The 20,060-nt window shown below is 37.0% G+C and overlaps 1 protein-coding gene across 1 annotated transcript in view; it reads left to right on the plus strand.

The window, feature by feature from the left end:
• Nucleotides 1-10,941, plus strand: part of LOC140239579 (uncharacterized) — a 124,977-nt gene extending 114,036 nt beyond the window's left edge. Inside the window, exons 10-11 of the mRNA XM_072319410.1 lie at nt 8,689-8,757; nt 10,843-10,941. Of these exons, the coding sequence (XP_072175511.1) occupies nt 8,689-8,757; nt 10,843-10,941 (168 nt within the window). The remainder of the gene's footprint in view (nt 1-8,688; nt 8,758-10,842) is intronic.
• The last annotated feature ends 9,119 nt before the right edge of the window (nt 10,942-20,060 follow it).

Consider the following 20,060-nt stretch of genomic DNA (forward strand, 5'->3'; position numbering starts at 1 on the left):
CGTCTATACAAGATGTAAATACTCTTATATTATAGATGCGTATATATTAATATTATGTCTACACTAATTACTGCAGATGGCTGTTTTCTCAGTCACAGAGTGATACGGTTTGATACTGGATGTGACTAATACAGATTTAATAATTGATACAAAGTAATCATGAACATGATTTGAAAAGAAAAAAATGGTTATACGTTCTTTTCAAGATACAAGTCACAACTGTATCTTGATGACATATTAGATACTCGAATTCAACACTTTCTGAATGATGCCAGTTTTCGTTTTGTTTTTGCTTTTGATTTTGACACCTTTGTTGTTTTTGCTGTGGGTGTTTGTGCTTGTGTGCGTACGTGAGTGTGGGGGGACTGTGTATTTTGTTTATTTTTTGTCTTATCATCGTGCAACGACTATGTGCATTTAGTGTAGTTTAAATTTAAAACTATCTTACCGCGGGTTACTTAATACTAGGTGGATGTGAAGACTGTGTGTGGTATCTCCGCTGCTGGTATGTGACGCTGTGACTTGTCCGGCCTGCATGTCCATGGGTGTACAAGGCCATCCAGCTCATGACGAGCGTGTACAAGGCCACCCAGCTCATGGCGAGCGTGCAGCGCTCGCACGAGCCTGCAAAATCCGCAGAATTTCTAGTCATAAATCGGAACGACCGGCAATGAGAATATAAGGCCCACTTACACTTGCTTTGAAAAATCGCGATTTTTCTAAAGTCGCGACATTTGGGTGCAAGTTGCTAAACAACTACACCCAAACGCCCTCGAAACATCGCCAGAAAAATCGCCAGCCGGATTTTTTGAAACATCGCGATGTTTGAGGCGAAGTTTGGCGGGTGTTAACACAAGCCGCAGAAATATCGCGATTTTTCATCATGTGACTTTTGGTATCGGATTGCATCGGGAGTTTACGCGCGCTCCCGATCCCTCTGTGGAACATGCAGAGAGTACGTCGGCCGCTGGCCAGAGTACAGGGTACATGCTGTACATACAGGTAAACGGCCGATCCTCGGCTGGTTCTCACCTCCCTGATGAAACTGTATTGTATATGAAAACTAATAACAATCCTCTGAAGTTCTCAAACCACGTATCATCATTCCATAATGACTTAACCAATTAATGTTCTCCCAGAAGTGCGTTGATTTTGGGAGTGCCCATACTGCTCTCGGTATAAATAAGTTGACTTTGTGGAATACAGCGGTATGTAACGAGTGTCGGTAAAACAATGGTGAATTCTTGAATACCAGTGCTACTTCTCACTTTCGTCATATCGGCGAAATTTCATGATCCTCCTGAATGCTACTTTCATCAACTTTCCCATACTAAGCTGAAGTTTTACACAGCTGCTAGTGCAACACATGTGATCTAATATAGCAAGCTATATAGTTTTTACACTCTCGCGAAACACAAATTTATGTGTGCATTGGACTGATAAAAAGGCCCTGGCTCAACGTTCCAACCAGCCTAGCTAGCTGTGAGCAAAATAGATTGCACTGCAGTGAATACGAATAGCCCGCGCTTCCACTCGTCTATCGTGTTGAAGAGAGGTAAATTACACATGCGCACTACCGACCAAAAAAATCGCGATGTTTCGTAAAGCTCAAACTTCGCGTGCTGTTTGCGCAAGTGTAAACGGTGGAACAAAAACATCGCGATTTTTAAAATCGCGCTGTTGGTAGGTGTAAATGCGGCTAGAGATTACGATCGCAACGCTTCGTTGAGCCGCTGAATAGCCCTGAGAGAGTATTTCAGGTTTATCCCTCACAGGGTACTTGCTTGGACTGACTAGCTGTAGGTGGCATTTTACAAAATGTCAGAAACTTGTCTTACTATGCATGTATGTTAGTTCATGTTTTGTAAGATAACATTTTAGCACATTGAGGTAATTGGTGAAAATGTTCGTGCAAGCTTCTGGAATGCAGAACTATTTTTTTTTTTTTTGCTAGTAAATACTTTCATTTTATTTATTCATAAGGTAAATATTAATGCTGAAGATTTGTTTGCAGTGCTGTATCAAGAAAATTAAGATATATACCAACAGAATTGTTAGTGACATGCACTGTAGTATGTACCTCACAAATTAATGTAATGGAAGATAGGCTAAAAATAACCATTTGAAATTGTGGATCAGTCCATTGTACAGTAAGAAACTTGAAGTGAATTAGTATTATGAGTTACAGTGAAATAATATCTTTGTTGCGTTGTTTTGTTTTCAGCTAAAGTCAAGAGAAAGACTGGTCATGAAGAAAAATTTATCAAATTTGAGAGAAAGTGGAACTGAGAGGGACAGACAATTTTGGAAATTTCTGTAATCTCAATTTATTCAAGGCATGTTTTCTTAACTATCATGTGTCAAATGGTAAGCTGATGTTGGCTTATCTCAGTCATAGTTACTGCGGTACTGTACATTGATTTTTCCTCGATAAGCTAGATGAACACTCAGAGTAATAAAGTGCATTCACATTGTGTTACATGTCATGTTGCAGTGATTTAAGATCTCGAACATCTAACAGTATTGGTGTCATTGACAGGTATATTCTGTTATTTTTGTTTATCGGTAATTTTTAATGTTATAATCCCAAAGTTAAACTATGTTGAAAACTTCAGTGTTGGTTGATGAGATGTGGTGTTATCATGATTATTGTACTTTTTTCCCAAAATTTGGATTGTCAGTATTTTGATGTGACATTTTATTAAAGGGGATGGCTAGTAACTGATCAATGGGAATCAATGGTAATGCTGGGGGATGATTGTTCCAATTCTTGTAGGATTCATTTAAGAGTACACTATGTATCTATTTTTGTGTGAAAATTATTTGCTTCAGAACGGTCTCATATTCGAGTAATGTGCAGTTTAAAGCCCCGTCACTGTACTGTTTAAAGCCCCGTCACTGCCTGCCTGCAGGCAGGCTAACCTGGAAACATTAAGCTGCACATTACTTGAATATGAGACCATTCTTAAGCAACTAATTTTCACACAACAATAGATATATGATGTACTCTTAAATGAATCCCACAAGAATTGGAACAATCATCCCCCATCATTACCACTGATTCCCATTGATCAATTACTAGCCACTCCCTTTAAGAAGAATGTCTTCATATGGCTTGCTTGTACCTTTCATGCGGCTTGGTTTTAAGAATATCAGACAATGGTGACTATTCTGCTTTGAATACATTGCAATCATACAGACTTTAATCTTGATGTCACATCCCTTTTCAATCAAAATTGATCGCTATGCAACTGTGCTGCGTGCGTATGTATCTTCATGCTGAATCATGCAATCCTCAAGAAGCTATACCAGTATTACATGACTAATGAGGACAAGCCGAAAATAGGAATTAAAGTTTATACAGAAGAGTATATTTCTGGCAATGTCAAATGTGTGGATGCTTTCATTCTTTCTCAAAACTTTTACGTTTGAAATGAAGAGATGTGTAGTAAGAGAAAGAGAGAGAGGGAGAGAGAGAGAGAGAAGGGGACGTGGCCGTGTGTGTGTGTGTGTGCGTGCATTTGTGTGTATAATATGTGTGTGCAATAATTGCCTGCAAGAATGCAAAAGATAGAAAGAGAGAGAGGTACAGGTACAGGTATGAGAAAAGAGGGCGACAGCAGAAGAGTGTATGACAGTGATGAGGAAATACAAGAAAATTATACTTAGTCTCTTTCATGTCTTTGGGCGAGGTGTCAATTAGTGAAGCAGTGTTTTGACACACACCAAACTTGCGCTTTTCACGCGGACAAAGACACTTTTTTCTTTCTTTCTTTCTTTTTAAGACAAAGAGGTTTCTTTCATGTTTTTTTTTAATCAGTACCATAGCAGGGCCGTAGGCAAGTAAACTTCATTATTTTTATTTCCCCCGTTGGCGAGAGAATGGAGCAACCTATAGTCTTCCGTACTGACACTATACTTTTATTGTTGTTTACTGAGAGACCCTGCCAAACTACCATCTTCGTAATGGACTTTGGAATTGATGAATAACCCTATTCTGTATACCACCCTCGATGTCGTTATGAATGATGTTCATGCTGAATTTGGCAGACTGTTTATTAAGATTTTTTTATATCAAATTATTTTGCAATTTCTCGAGTCAGGTAATCGCTATTGGATTTTGTTGTTCCTTGATTTCTTTTATAAATGGTAAAGGTGCAGTGGAAAAGCTAGGTATGTCATACCCATACTGGGCATGCTTACTGTGGCGAAAAATAGCAAGGTATTTCTCATCATTTTAATAGCGTGTCTTTTCCACCAACCTGCGCGGAGAGTCAGCTTAAATCATTAGACATCAGATGGAAGCACGCTGCACTCCACATCTAAACTGGTCATCGTAATAACGAGTATTAACAATTTATTATGATGATAAAAAGAATAGGAATTAGAGTAGTAATGATAATTATAACAATGACAATGGTAGCAACAATAATGATGATGATCACAATAACGATAACAATGATGATAAAAAAAACAATGATTACAAGGGTTACTTTACTGATATACCTGATGTCAAGTATGACATAGATATCAGATGTTGATAATGCTGACAAAGGGTCTGTACAGTGCTGTGGATTACAGATATTAAATTGAAATCTTGAGCATCACTTGCATCACAAATCTATACTTTGCGAAATATGAAAAAAACATTTTGCCTGTCTGTCAAATGTTTTTGTCAAAGTAGCAGACAGCAGCTTCACCAAACACGCTGCATGTATCAGAAACACTTCCCTCCACACCCAATGAATAAATTAAAGTGGCAGAAAATCGTCTTTATACAAAATGATGGTAATAAAGATTATGGACTTAGTAGTAACTTTTTAGTACGATGTTATGAACGATGACATGATAAATGCAACTCATTTTCCAAAAAGCCTAAGATCTCAAGTATAAAATGGATAAAAATGAAGGGAGCGCCCCTGATCGTACACTTCGTAAACAGTTGCGGAAGTGAGATTTTTGGTTATTTTTTTTTTCCTGGGGAGGGGGGGATGGGGTGGGATGGGGAAGTTGTGTCTATAGTGATTCCATTTCCGAGCCACCTAGGGAATGGTTTAGCCATCTATGTATTAACATGTACTGTTGATCCGCAGTAAATCCATCTTTAAGTGTATATAGCAATATCAGATAAAGGGGAGGATGGGGGAGTATGACCCCTTTTGCACCCCAGATGATGATAATCATAAGTATATCATGATAATAGGCTAAAACTAGGCCTATACTACGTAAAAAAGAGGTGAATGAAAATAGAATAATAATGATAATATTTGAATAATCGCACTGTATGCCTTTACCCGTATGTTACACTGAGCTACCACTCTGTCATCCCGCATCTGCACACCTCCAAAAAAAAAAAAAAAGTAATACCTTTCTGCTTTTGAAAAACTGAAAGGCTCTTTTTTGAGAGTTAACACAATATTATGCAAAGCAATGTGAACATAATTTCATAGTGGTTTTTACGAAAGGTCAATTTTTGCATCATATTATGTTATAAATCAGGCAAACGGGCCCACAGACACTCCGTCCCCCTGCCATGAATTACCCTAGGACACACTGCTAATTCGGTATGAAAATAGAAAAATACAAATGTACCCTTAAAATATGCATCAACAAAATGAAGGAAAAAAAATTGTAATGCAAATAATTCACCCCCCCCCCCTAAAAAAAAAAAAAAAAAAAATGTCCTCTACATCAGTTACAAATCAGGAGAACGGGCCCGCAGATGTTCAGTACCCCCATACCATGAATTATTATGGGACACATCGCCAATTTGGTGTGAAAAGAGAAAAATACCCTTACAATCTGCTTCAATAAAGTTCTTATAAACATTTTGTAACTTAAAGACTTCAAAATAAAGTTTTCCCACACAGATGTTGTCAACATCCTACGTTGTCTCGGCTGCGATGATGAGTTGTCTAGAGTGCCCACGAGGACGAGCTGTCGTGTGGCCGATTTCTCCAGATAGTGTTAGACTGCGCGCCACGGAGTTGTGAACAATTCTGCAGGATTACGTAGATTTGACTGTAACGGGAATTCTGATTGGACAGTCAACAGAAAACTGCGCATACATACGAAATACGAATATGCATACGTATGCTTAGAGCGTACGTACGATAATAGTGTACGTGTGCTTTAGTATCGTACGCGTGCTTAACTGATCTCACTGATTGGTCAATAAGCGTAAGTACGGTAGTTTGAGCGTGCGCACGGTAGATGGCGTTAATGGCAGCGATGGCCAGCCATAGCGTGCAAGTGTTTTGACATGTGCTATTATAGATTGTGGGCATGCGAGTGCAAGTGAAGAGTTTGTTCGAAAAAACCAATAAGTCCGTTTTTGTAGATTTTGAAATACGGTTTTTGTCATAAAGTACAAAATGATACCTTTTAAATGATAAATTGGTCACTACATATAAAGGTATATTTTTGAAGTTATGGTCAAAAGAAGCAAAAATGTTCTTATTCTCTTTATTTATCTTAAAATTACTAGCCCACATTTGCAAACCCACGAAAATCAAAACTGCATAAAACAGGTCCAATATGACTTCAAGTACAAGTTAAAACAGTAACATACCTCACCTGTTGCTCTTTGTCTATACCATTCGATAAAAGAGAGAAAATCATCGTTTTAAAATCAATTTTCAAACCGGGTCAACCCGACCCAAAATCGAATTACGAGCGCGGGCTAGCTACGTACTAACTGCGACCAGCCCCAACGTGCAGCGTTGGGGCTGTGCCGTTTTCGCATTCAGATCGAGGAGTTGTACAAAACGGGTGCCGTTTCGGCGCTATATTTCCTTAATTTTTCAACAAAAACTTACTAGGAATACTTACATGGGTCGATTAAACCTAAATGATTAATTTCGGCGACTTTTTGATGCATTTCATTGCTTATGATGCAGAAAATGTTGTCTTATAACGCGAATATCTTCAGCTCACCGATATAGCAGCAAGTCTCTCCACTGTTGCAGTAGGGCAGGCCGCTTATTACTCCTAAAAAAATGTCGAAAATTTTGCAGTTTCTAGATAAATGGGTGAGAAAAACAAAGTCGAAAAGGTAATGTATTAATTGTCACTGTGTTTATGATAGAAATTTAGCCGTGCTTTATTTGTGAAGTCGCCGTGAATGTGGCAGTGATTTTTGCTCCCGCTCAGCTGCGAGGTAGCCGTCAGGACCGCGCCTTGCGGCGCGGTCTCCGGGGGCGCGGGGTTCGGTTAGGGTCCCCAATCTGTGCCGTCTAAAAAAAAAACACCCGGGGCGAAGTAGCTACTAGAAACTTACACATGTATCGCATGCAAGTAGTACGTACGTGGACCGGAGCTAGCGAGCGTTATACGCATGCATACGGTGCATTTTCATTTATTTTTATGAAAGTAACGGACTAATTGGAACGAAATTTTGCACAGGTGTTACTGCAATCATACCCATACTCCATGCTAACTATGAGACCAATTGCTGCAGGTTTACAAATGTGGGCTAGTACCTTTAACCTAATCGCAAATATCTCCATTCGGCAAATGTGCGCACAAACTCTTCAAGTATTGATGGGTTGTTGGATTAAAGAACTTATGTGTGTTTGTTTGTTGTTGGTTTTTTTTTTGTTTCTTTTTTTTAGTATATAGCTTTACATATTTTGGTAAAGAATTATTGATTGAAATATATTTTTACGATTTTTTTGTCATTTGTGATATATGAATAGATTTTATGTACACACATATCTGTCTGTTTTTTGTATAGTAATACGTGTTTATTGTATCTAATTGTCATTGCAATGTATTTTAGCCTTCGGGATACGATTTTGCAAATCTTACCCAATAAACCATTCTGATAATAATAATAATGATAATAATAATAATAATGAATAGCGCCCCTTGTGATGAATTTGAGAAATGTTAACCATAACAAATAACAAAACGTGACTTTTTTTTTTCATTTTTGGCAAATAAGTATTTTAATGATTGGTCCAAAATTAAGACATCTGAAATAAAAAAAAAAATAACACACAAAAGGCATTGCTTTTACCATATTCTCTATTATGCATTTCTTTATATTTTGGAAAATAGCAGCCTCCTTTGGTGACCTTGAGAAAGTTCAAATGTAGGGTCATGATATAGAGATTGAGTTGCTCCACCCATGTGTCAAATGTGACAGTGGTGCATTGAAAATAAGAAGTTATGTAGAGAGAACAATGCGCCCCCGGCCCCTTCGGCTTGAAAAGGGTCAAACTGGCTTGGTCTTAATGGGGTTAAGATCATTAATTGCACGAATTATTATGATTTTTTTTTTTTTTTTTTTTGCAGGGGCGATGTATGCCGAAATCCGTCCAGTCAGATAGTTGCAATCTAATCGTAAACTTCCCTTCTTATGTCAGATATTGTGAGATTCAAAATTAACATAAAGAAAATCTGAATATCTCAAGCATTTTATTGTAATCAGGTGTAATCGCAATTCGTCCCGAAACTCGACGATCAATCCAACTTTCGTAAAAGAAAATTCATCAAACTAAAAACTTTCTGCAACGGAGTTTGATGTGTCATTCCATTACAGTAAGACTATTATGATTCAATCATGACGTACATGACGCAACCAATATCGTTTAGAGAAAATCAAGACAGAGTCATGTTGATATAAAACATGAGTTTTTGTTTTTTTGGTTGTTTTTTTTTTCCATTCTGTTCATCATGCTATAGGTGGAGTGCATCACCATCAATGACGAGCCGTTAAGCCGGGTGCTGAGTGACTATCAGGAAGGCACAGAGGTATACATATCGTGTGATTTTTTTTTATCTCATAAGTAATAGATGAGATTAAAAAAAAAAAAAAAACCTAAATATAACGTATTATGGCGCATGCTTAAGCCACAATGCATTAAAGCTTATTAATGATGAGCTGGCAAAGCGAAGCGGGTAAGCCGGAAGTGTCGAAAGAAAAATCAAATCTAAAAATCTAATCTAATCAAAAGCTTCGTTAGAAAATTGCACAACCTGGAAAACATTTCTTTTTGTCTAGCAACCTCTACGTATGTATGCTTATATACGGGGTTTTTTTTTTTGTGCATTTGATTTTATAGCCATATTTTTCCCAAGCAAAGAGTTCAAATATACATATATATATATATATATATATATATATATTACCATCCTGTAAGACCCCGCCACTTCAGTTTTACTTAATCTACTTTGCATTCCTGTCACAATCAGGGCCCATCTTCTTTCATTCACAGCTTTGCTAGGTTTTTACATTACCTGTCTAACATATTTCACGAAGATAGTATCTAGATTTGACCCGCGGCTTTTTATGCAACTAGGGATTTCATGTCACGGCACACCTTGCTTATTCTCATGGTCGGGCATCCGGTTATTTAGCAGCGGCTGGAGTGACAACAAACCCACAACCCGCGCATTATCGGCATATTTCTGGATGAGATTACACCATGTATCTACTTTTCTTCCTTAACTGTCAGTGAAATTCCATGAAACTGTCAAATATGGCCCATCTTAACATTTCGGATAGCAACAAGAGATGTTATTGCTTAAATTACATAAAGAGAATGGTAGATCGAAGATTTTGAACGCCGATGCCGTGTCGTCTGTATTACCATGAGATTCGTACACTTGTACACGCACAGCGTTCACACTGACCGATACACATTCCAGCTGCGTCCATGTTCTGTACAGACGAGCTATTTGTTTTCACTCCAGCTATACCGGAAGTGACGTATACGCGATTATGAGAATACCGTCAAGACATTTTTGAAAATGTTTCAACCTAAGTCACAATGCGTACAGATATGACATTATTGGAAAGAACAATAACTTCGAAAATAAATTATTCAAAATTGCTGTGCCAAACACATCATTAAACTTAAATCGGTCTCGAAGAATAGTTTTATATGTAGATATATACTATATAACATTTCCCTTTTTAGCATGTTCAGTTCAGATAGTATATTTAAGTTGAATACTTCACATTTGTTGAGGACTACAGTGTATTTATGAAATTCCATTAAGAATATTGTAGTCTTAATCCAATAGGCCTACTTGTACAATCATTTTCATCAATACCGTAATGTTTAGCAGTGAAGAGAAACAAGAGAAAGTAAAGTATGGTAAGAAAAAATGGACATAGAAGTGGAGGTATATCACAAATGTGCTTTATATTTTCCCAGTATAAAATCATTTCCTTTTCAATAAGAAAAATAAAATCCATTGTAGTATAAAAAGAAATGTCATTACGAGGTAAAGTAAATAACTTCAGAAAAAGCGACCAGTAAACATGAGCATGATGAGGGCATATTTCAGTTAAAGAAATGTATTCAATTCTAACATTAGGGAATAATTATCTTTTTTAGTAAGGATTTGAGGAGATGTATTAAACAATATTAAGGAGGGGTGGGGAGATATAACATTTCAATCAGTAATCCATCATGATGGCTTCAAACCACTCATCTCTAGTTTCGAGTATAACGTGAGAAGCGATGATATTGACGTCGACTTGCATGTCGTCGCTAAAAACATCTTCGCGACTGGACTTCTGCCGGCACAATACGTAAACGAAATTATTCTTCTATTGCTGTTACTTTCAGATTTGCGCGGAATTAGGTTGCTAACTTCAGTTTCAGATAGTGCAGGCAAGAGTTACTTATTTTGAGGGAAGACATGCAACGCCCGTTATTCAGAACTAAGATATTGTCACATAATTTGCAAATAAACACTAGCCATACTGACCATAATGGTTCGGGTAACCAAGATATCTTATTTGGATCAGACGAAAATTTACAAATCATCTATAACTATCTGACAAAACTTGGTCATTCTGTTCAATCTCCTCTCACTCCTCAATAGACACCCAGTGATGACAGAGGCTCAAGAGGCGAGAGCAGCCACGAAACGCGCCAACGTTCCGGGCAAGAAAACGCACAAGCCCCTGACAAACGCCAATGAAGATATTTTACTCTTTAAGGAGTTGCTTTCCTTGAGAGGACCAGAAAAAGAAAGGACACGTGCAAGAAGAAGAAAAGAACAAACCCAGAGAAACAAAATCAACGCTGGAGAGGGGAGCTAAACAAGGCTAAACGCAAAGAAGAGTCACAAAGTTTGTTTGTTTGTTTGTTTTTTGGTAAATGATAAACCTGGGGCCCATTTCATAAAAGATGTAGGATAGCAACTCTTGTTGGAATGACAACTGTCCATAGCAACAGCCAATCAAGAAGCTGTATTCTTGTCGTTACCATGACAATTGTCATTCCAGCAAAAAGTTACTATCCTAACATCTTTTATGAAATGAGGCCCAGGACCAAAGGGTGGGGGGGTCAAGTAAGAGAAGGAAGGTGTGAGAGAAGAAAGAGGATGAGATAGCTGACGAGAAGGAAAATAAATCTGAAGAAAGGCATTGAAGCAAGACTAAATCGGGAAAGGAGGCAAGAAGGGAGAAGAATGAGTACGAATGGAGGAGAGGACGTATAGTGAAACACTGCAAGAAATCATTCTAGCAGGGAAACCACGCAATGAATGACCTCACACCAGATCACTGAGAGCCTCAGTGAGCTGAAACATTAACTATAGAAATCTGAGAGCTCTATTGACTTGATGCAGGCATGCACCTGTACACTCCCGAAAGCTGGAAAAAAAAACATCCAGTTAACGCTCACAAACTTAAGTACGACAGATGCTATCTTGGGTCACTGCGCCAACCTTGTGATAATAACTTGCGAAGATTCTCTGTTAAAGCTGAAAAATATAGACTTTGCAACTTATTGACAAATTACCCTACATCAACGAAAATATGCACTGAATTGATCATTTTTTTAGTAGTGCTTATTACTTCGACGGAGTGCAATTCGTAATTCAGTTGCAATGAAAACATCTCGACGGAAGAATTTCATGAATTTGAAAATAGACCTTGTTAACCAGTCTTGTGGATAAATTGATATTCCATGTGTTTCTTTTACTGATTGTTGTCATTTCTTTTTTGTTCATTATGTAGTCTGTTTTCAAAGACTTTGTATTTGACAGTCGCAAAGTAAGTTATCGGTTCGTGAGGAGCTGGATTATAAACAGCTAGAAAGAGCATAAGCATAGATATAGTAGCTTGTGGAACCGGGATTTGTAAAAATGTCTCGCCGGGGAGAGCGCCCCCACCCTCCATTGTGAGAACATGTGATTGTTCTACCACGCGATTTTGGACCAAATTTCAGCTTGGTGAGAAGTTTTAGGGTTGTAAAATCTACTTTGAATTGCCCCTTTTGGTTCGGGCACTACTGTGGACTGCAATCATGGCGTCTAAGAGAACAATGGACACTCCAGATAAGTCAAAATCAATCTCGAAAAAGTTGATTGTTGATGCGCCGGTAGAGCTGGATTCCCAGGCCGACAGGCTCGGCGGTGACTCTTCACTTCCACCCGCTTGGTTCGTCAGCTACTTAGAGAGGTTCAACAAACTAGAAGAGCGAATTGACTCGCTCATAATAAACGGATTGGAGGAACTAACACTCAAAACCAAGGAAAATGAAGAGAAAATCGATGCGTGTTGTGTTCAGATGGATGAAGTAGTGTCCGAGATGAAGAAACTCAAGCATGAGAAAGAGGATCTCCTGCTCAAGGTAGACGATTTGGAAAACAGAGCCAGGAGAAACAACTTGGTACTACACGGCATCATTGAGAAGCCCAGGGAGAATTGCCAGGAACTGGTTGGGGAGTTTCTCTCCAATTTTGTTGGCATCGAGTCCTCTAAATATGTCATAGAAAGGTGCCACCGCACGCCCACTGCCAAGGTGTCGAGAGAAGGAGCTGAGAGGGACAAACCTAGGATCATCCACATCGCCTTTTCCACCTATGTGTCCAAGGAGCTGGTACGTAAAGCCTGTATCGCCAAACTCAAGAAGGAAAGCACATACAAGGGAGGGAAAGTGTTTGTGTCTGAAGATTTTTCCAGACGCATCCTTCAGCTCAGGAAAGAGAAGATGGATGAGCTAAAACGTCTCAAGGAAGAGGGCAAGAAGCCCTTTTTCATATGCCCTGCCAGGCTTGCCTTCAGAAACAAGGATGGGAAGTTGAACATTGTGGCCTAGTAACGATCTCAAGACAAGACTTAAACACAGTGGATATTATATGACAGTTTCAGGTTATACAATTTTTCTGCATTTTTTGGGACCCTGTTTCATTCCTTCACTAGATAAACTATCTATTATTATCACCATTTTCTATGACGGTGTGACCCTTATTACTAGATATAGTATCTGAGCAAATTATAAATTAGATTAGTTAATGTACGTTTTCTTCAGGATTCCTTCTTGTTTCCGCTACACACATGATAATTGTTTACAGTTTAATGTACAAGCAGGTCATTAGTTTGTAATTCAACCCAACCCAGGTTTCTTTGAATTGCCTGAGAGTAAATGAGATCTCTGTTTTGTTATAACCCATGATGTTCTTCTGAAGCACCAACATTGTTTTCAGATAGCAGGTGCAGGCTGGCATGTGTGGTTTTTGTGGTGTACTAGGCCTGCATTCTTTGTTTGGGATTTATTTTATTTTTATAATTTGAATAAGGTTAGTAGGTGCAGCAACTAATACTTAGATGGTTGGTCTGTGAGGCCTATTGGGGCCTGAATACTACAGTCTGTACTTGCTCTCATTTTCATATACATTGTACATGTAACGTAGACTTTACGTTTTGTAAGTTTACTGCTGATTTGTTCTTTATATTGGTTAGTGATTGAATAGTAGGCCTATTTTGAGTCACGTTGTGGGACAATTCTGAAGACATATGCTGTAAGTCACCAGCTAAATTTGGTACCTGTATATTCTTTTTGAACTTGCTGTCAGGACTGTTTTTTTTTTTTATTTGAAGTCCTGAATTTTCTTGTGCTCTTGCGCTCTACAACTTTTGCCTGTAATGCTTTTAGTCTTAATTTATTTTGTGTTTTTGTTTTTTTGTTCATTTTATGACAAGAGAAACTGGTTGTATGTGATTTTTGACACCAAAGTAAATGTAATTTATACATGTTCAGATATGAAAACTATGTGCGTATACTTATGTATCAAACAATGCACTGCAATTTTGATATGTTATATGGGGTGGTACTTTCACAGTGATACAATCAATAATAATGTTATTAAAATTGAGTACTTTTAACTGTCGAGGATTACAGGACTATGTTAAACGAAGAAAAGTTTTTCATTATTTAAGAAATACTGAAAGCGATATCATTTTTCTACAAGAAACCCACTCAAACAAGGAAGATGAATGTTTTTGGAAGTCTCAGTGGGGTGAATTATCTTGGTTTGCAAGTTACTCTTCAAATAGCCGCGGGGTTGCTATACTTATCAGGAAGTCAGTCACAGTCGAAGTAAATTCTTCATTTTATGATCCCAATGGCAGATTTTTTATTCTAAATGTTATGTTAAATGATATATCTGTAACACTCGTTAATATTTATGCCCCAAATAATGACGATCCAGAGTTTTTATTGGAAGTTTTTGCTGAAATTGAGAAATTTGATCATTCTTCTCTAATTATAGGCGGTGATTTTAATGCTGTAATTGGTTTCTTAGATTATCAAGGTACTAGACAACAACATTGTAACAGCAAGGTCAGAGAAATGCTTTCAGTTATTACGGAAGAGTACAATTTAATTGATGTTTGGAGGAATTTTCATCCAACCCTAAGACAATATACAAGACATCAAAAATCCCCTCAAGTTTTATCTAGGTTGGATTACATTTTGGTTTCTTGTGAATTTTTATGTAACTGTGTGAAATCCAAAATTTCACCTGGAATCCAATCAGACCATTCTATCGTTTCGGTGCAGTTTAATGATAATCAACCTTCAAGAGGCAGGAGGTTATTGGAAACTTAATTGTTCTTATCTTCATCATGATACAGATTTTGTTAATTTGATCAAGGAAAAGATAAAGGAGTTTAAACAAGTACATAAATACTCAGACTGTGATCCCAACACTTTATGGGACTCTATGAAATGTTTTATTACTGGAATCAGTATTGAGTATTCAGCCAGAAAGAAAAAGGAGAGGAAAAAAGAAAAAGATCAGCTCTTGAACGAAATTGATAAAATTAAATCACAGTTAAGTAATAATGTAATTACAAATGATTCTTTGTTACAAAAGCTGGAACAGTTGGAAGACAAACTGAACAAAATTTATGACTTTGAAACTAAATGTTTGATAATAAGATCTAGAGTAAGGTGGCTTGAAGAGGGAGAAAAAAACTCTAAATATTTTTGTAATCTGGAAAATAGATCCTATCAAAGGAAAACTATCAGTAGACTGCAGGATGATACAGGAGGTTTAACCTCTGACCCAGATAAAATTTTAAAGAAAATACATCAATTCTATAGCAAACTATATTCTTATCCTGATGATATCCAATACAATTCTAATGGAAATATTGATAAAGAATTGTTTGATGATATTGATATTCCTGATTTAACTGATGATGAAAAGCAAACTATAGAAAGTCCCCTTTCCAAACAGGAAATATTTAATGTTATCAGATCTATGAAATTAAACAAGACCCCTGGATTTGATGGACTACCCATTGAATTATATTTAGTTTTCTGGCCCGATATTTGTGATTTGTTAATGAATTCTTTTAACTTTTCCTTACAAAATGGTACAATGTCGGTATCACAGAGAAATGGTGTTATTACACTTCTACCAAAAAAAGACAAAGACCATTTGTTGATTAAGAACTTACGTCCTATTACATTATTGACTGTAGATTATAAGATCTTGGCAAAGTGTTTAGCTAACCGTATAAAACGTGTTATATATGGTCTTATCCATCCTGATCAATCTGGATTTTTAAAAGGTAGAAGTATTGGTAATAATGTACGCCTGATTTTGGATTTGATTGAATACTCCCACACTAATGAAATTCCTGGAGCTATTCTTTTACTGTATATTGAAAAGGCATTTGACAGTGTCAGTCATAATTTTTTGTTTCACACCTACAAAAGTTTAATTTTGGTGCTAAATTTATTGATTGGATAAGAACTTTGTATTCAGCACGTCAGACCTATGTAATGAACAATGGTTTTTTAACTGAGCGTATTTCTATCCAAAGGGGCATCTTTCAGGGATGTCCGATTTCACCTTACTTGTTTTTATTGGTTATTGAGGTTATGGCCTTGTCAATTAGACAGAACAAACAGGTCAAGGGGATAGTTATTAAAAATCAAGAGCTGAAAATGTCTTTATTTGCGGATGATTCAGTTTGTTTTATAGATGGGTCAATAAATTCCTTTAAACATTTGTTTGACATTTTGAACATATTCGGTAAATATTCCGGGTGTAAAATTAACTTAACTAAAACAGAAGCAATTTGGATTGGAGCTAAAAGAGGTTGCCAAAGATTTCCTTTTATCAACCAGGGTATTACTTGGAAAAATTCTACATTTAAAAGTTTGGGAATCAATTTTTCACTCAATTTGGCCTTGATATTTGATTTAAATTATAAGGAAAAATTAAAAAGCATTACCCAGACTATCAACTGCTGGAGAATGAGATCCCTCTCTTTAATTGGTAAAATTTGTGTAATTAAGTCTCTTGTTCTCCCACAGTTATTATATCTTTTCTCTGTTTTAAGTATCAAGATACCACAAAAATTTTTCAACGAGTTAAATAAGCTGTTTTTTAGGTTTATTTGGAGTGGTGGCCAAGATAGGGTCAAAAGGACATTTATGTACAATGATTACGCTCAATGTGGTCTAAAGATGACCGACCCTTATGCTTTTGCTCTTGCTCAAAAAATGACATGGGTGAAATGTTTACTTGATGATAGCTTTGAATCTGTTTGGAAATCGATTGAATTATCAGCCTTGGAAAGATTTCATATAGACCCTAATATTCTTTGGAAATCATACCCGCCTGAAAAAATCTTGAACTCTTTAGGTAAAACACAGTTAGCAGATTCCTTGCGTACTTGGTACATGTACAGGGAGTATGCAACTGTAGAGCAATTTCAATGCAAATTCTCAGAAATCGGTGCATGTCAGTCATTGTGGTTTTATCGATTGATACATTCAAAATCTAAGAAATATTATTATTATGAGTTGTGGAATATAAAGAATGTATCTGTAATCTCTGACTTGCTGAATCCTCCCTTTCCTGGCCATAGATTATTCGAAGAATTAGTCCTTGATTTTGATATCCCTCAGTCACAAAGAAGAAAGTATAATTTTTTAATGAAGAATATTCCAAATGACTGGCTGGAAAAACCCAATATGCCAGATGTTGATGTACATGAAGCTCTCATTGTTAAGTTGAAGAGTTCAAAGAAAATACCCAGTCTTGCATACCATTTGCTGAACTCCAAACAAGTTCCCAACAAGCGTTATGAATATTGGGATAACAAGGTTTTAGTACCGGTCAATCTGGATTGGGAAAAAGTACATCTTACAAATTTTACATGCACTATTGATACTAAACTACGCTCGTTTTATTTTAAAATTTTTCATAAAACAATAGCCCTAAACGAATTTTTGTATAAGATTAAAAGAAGAGATTCTCCAAACTGTTCTTTTTGTGATAGATTTGAAGAGACAATAATTCATTTATTTTGTGAATGTGAGAAGGTCACTCCAATTTGGGAATTTTTACTAGGTATATTAGCGCAAAAGTATGATTCTAACTTTAATTTTACAAATTTTAACAAGTTGTTTGGTGTATTATCTGACAAATTCATAACATATTTAATCTTAGTGGTAAAATATTTTACATTTATTTGTAAATTGAAAAATAACATTCCAAATATAAATGCATTTAAACCATTTGTTCAAAAACAGAAAGAAATAGAATACCATTTGGCTAGGAAAAGAAATAAGCTCCCCATTCATTTTAAAAAATGGAGGTTTGAATTTGATACAGGTAGATAAACTCTATTGGTGGTCAGTGTATTTATCAAGATTCATGTTGCTAGTGACAGTACCTTGATACATGTACTAGCTCTCTATTAGTGTACTCAAAGTGTATTACATGCAGTGTATGTCATGTTCATAAATCATATGAGTTTGAATAATTATGTATCATATTTAGTCACTATGGAAGGTAGTTACCCTGGTGTCTCCATAGGTTAAGAGTTCTTATGTGTATTATTATCCCAAATGTTTCTCTTGTCTTATTTTTTCTTTCTTTCTTTTTTTTCAAATTGTTGCCAATTGTGTGTAAATAATGTGATTTTTGTTTTGATTTAATAAAACATATAAAAAAAAAATGTCTCGCCGGGAAATGTGAAAACGTTCAATTCTGCCGGGAATTGTAAAAAAGTTGCCGGGAAATTTCGGAATCATGTACTCCAGGGGTAATTCGTGCCCATGGTATATAGATAATCTCGATGCCTAAAAAAAAAAACCAAACAAACAAACAAAAACCAAAAAAAAAACTGCTCATGAATTTTCAGCGTTATCATTTTCTTACAGATTTTCATCAAACTTGGCAGCTGATATCTACATGGAGATATGATCTTGATTAGTTTAGATAAGTCCCCCTCCCCCCTCCCCCCCCCCCACCGCCAAAGGAGGGGGAGGGGAGTTGAAGCCTCAGAGTCCCTAAGGTCTGGAATTTTCCATCTTCTCAGTCGAACAAAAAAAAATGGAGTTAAGTTATTGTTATGAAGACATTAATGACTGAAATTTCATGTTTGCTTACGGCGGATCCAGGGGGCCATTTTTGGGTTCGACTAAGAAGATTAAAAAATTCCAGACTTTAAAGACTCTGAGGCTTCAACCTCCCCCAACCCTCCCCCTTCGGTGGTGTGGAGGGGGGGGGGGGTCATTTCAATAAATCAAGATTATATTACCATCAAGATGCATTCTGCCAAGTTTGGTGAAAATTCGTCATAGATTTTTCAAGAGGATGCTAAAAATGTAGAAAATCCCCTTCCTCTCCTTCACTCCCTCTCCCTCCTGATTATAGCCCCCTGGATCCGCCATAACCAAATTTGAAATTTCAGTCATTAATGGCTTTATAGGAGTTGCTAAGTTGCTTCGTACGCAATTCAAACAAGACGAGATCCAGCAGGAGATGAGGAGGGAAAACCTGCGGGTGAACGGCCTCCCCGAGAATGAGGAGACAGGTGAGGCTCTCATCCAAAAAGTATGCAACATAGCCAAAGAAGTTGGTGTCGACATCAAACCCGATGACATCTCCATGTGCAATCGGGTTGGAAAACAGAGAACCGACGGCAAACCTCGACAGGCCATCTTCAGGTTTGTGGCTAGGAGGAGAAGGGATGAGCTGTATGATGCACGGTTCAAGTTAAAGGGGAGAGACCAGTACAAAGGTCTGTTCATCAACGAGGACCTCACCCCGATGCGGTTAGCTGTGCTTGCCAGGGCCAAGGATTCACAGAGTGTGATGAAAACGAAAACCAAATCAGGGAACATCATCTGCAAACTGCATAATGGTGAACAAAAGATCTTACGCAACCCTGATGACTTGTTTGACATTGGAATCGACGATGTTGATTACGGTGATTTCAAACTTCATGTTCTTGCTTAAGAAAGCACATTAACATTGTATTATTCTAAGAGTACACATAATATGTTAACATGGCCGATAACCCTCCCATTGACCACGAAAGTAATCTCATTGTTAAATCATACCGTCTAACTCCTAGTAATTTCGATAATGTTTTACAGGGACATATGGCAAAATCTTTTTCAGTAACACATGTTAACATTCGTTCTTTAAATAAAAATGTCGATGAGCTAAAAAAATTGTATGAATGTAGTGTAAGTTCAAATTTTGATATCATTGGTTTATCGGAAGTGTGGAATGTGAGTAACACATCTTTACTGGGAATAAAGGGCTATAATCTTGAGACTGAATGCCGCCACGGAAATGTTAGGGGTGGAGGTGTAGGGGCTTACATTCACTCATCATTAAAATATAAACGACTTGGTTTCACTGCAATAGCACATGCAGAATCCCTGTGGCTTGAGCTCTTATGTGATAAAAAGAAGGTCATTGTTGGTGTTGTTTATCGTAAACCCAATACCAACATTACAGAATTTCAAGAATCTTTCTTGAATGTATTGCAT

The sequence above is a fragment of the Diadema setosum genome, chromosome 16 (assembly GCF_964275005.1).
Source record: "Diadema setosum chromosome 16, eeDiaSeto1, whole genome shotgun sequence".
Taxonomy (NCBI): domain Eukaryota; kingdom Metazoa; phylum Echinodermata; class Echinoidea; order Diadematoida; family Diadematidae; genus Diadema; species Diadema setosum.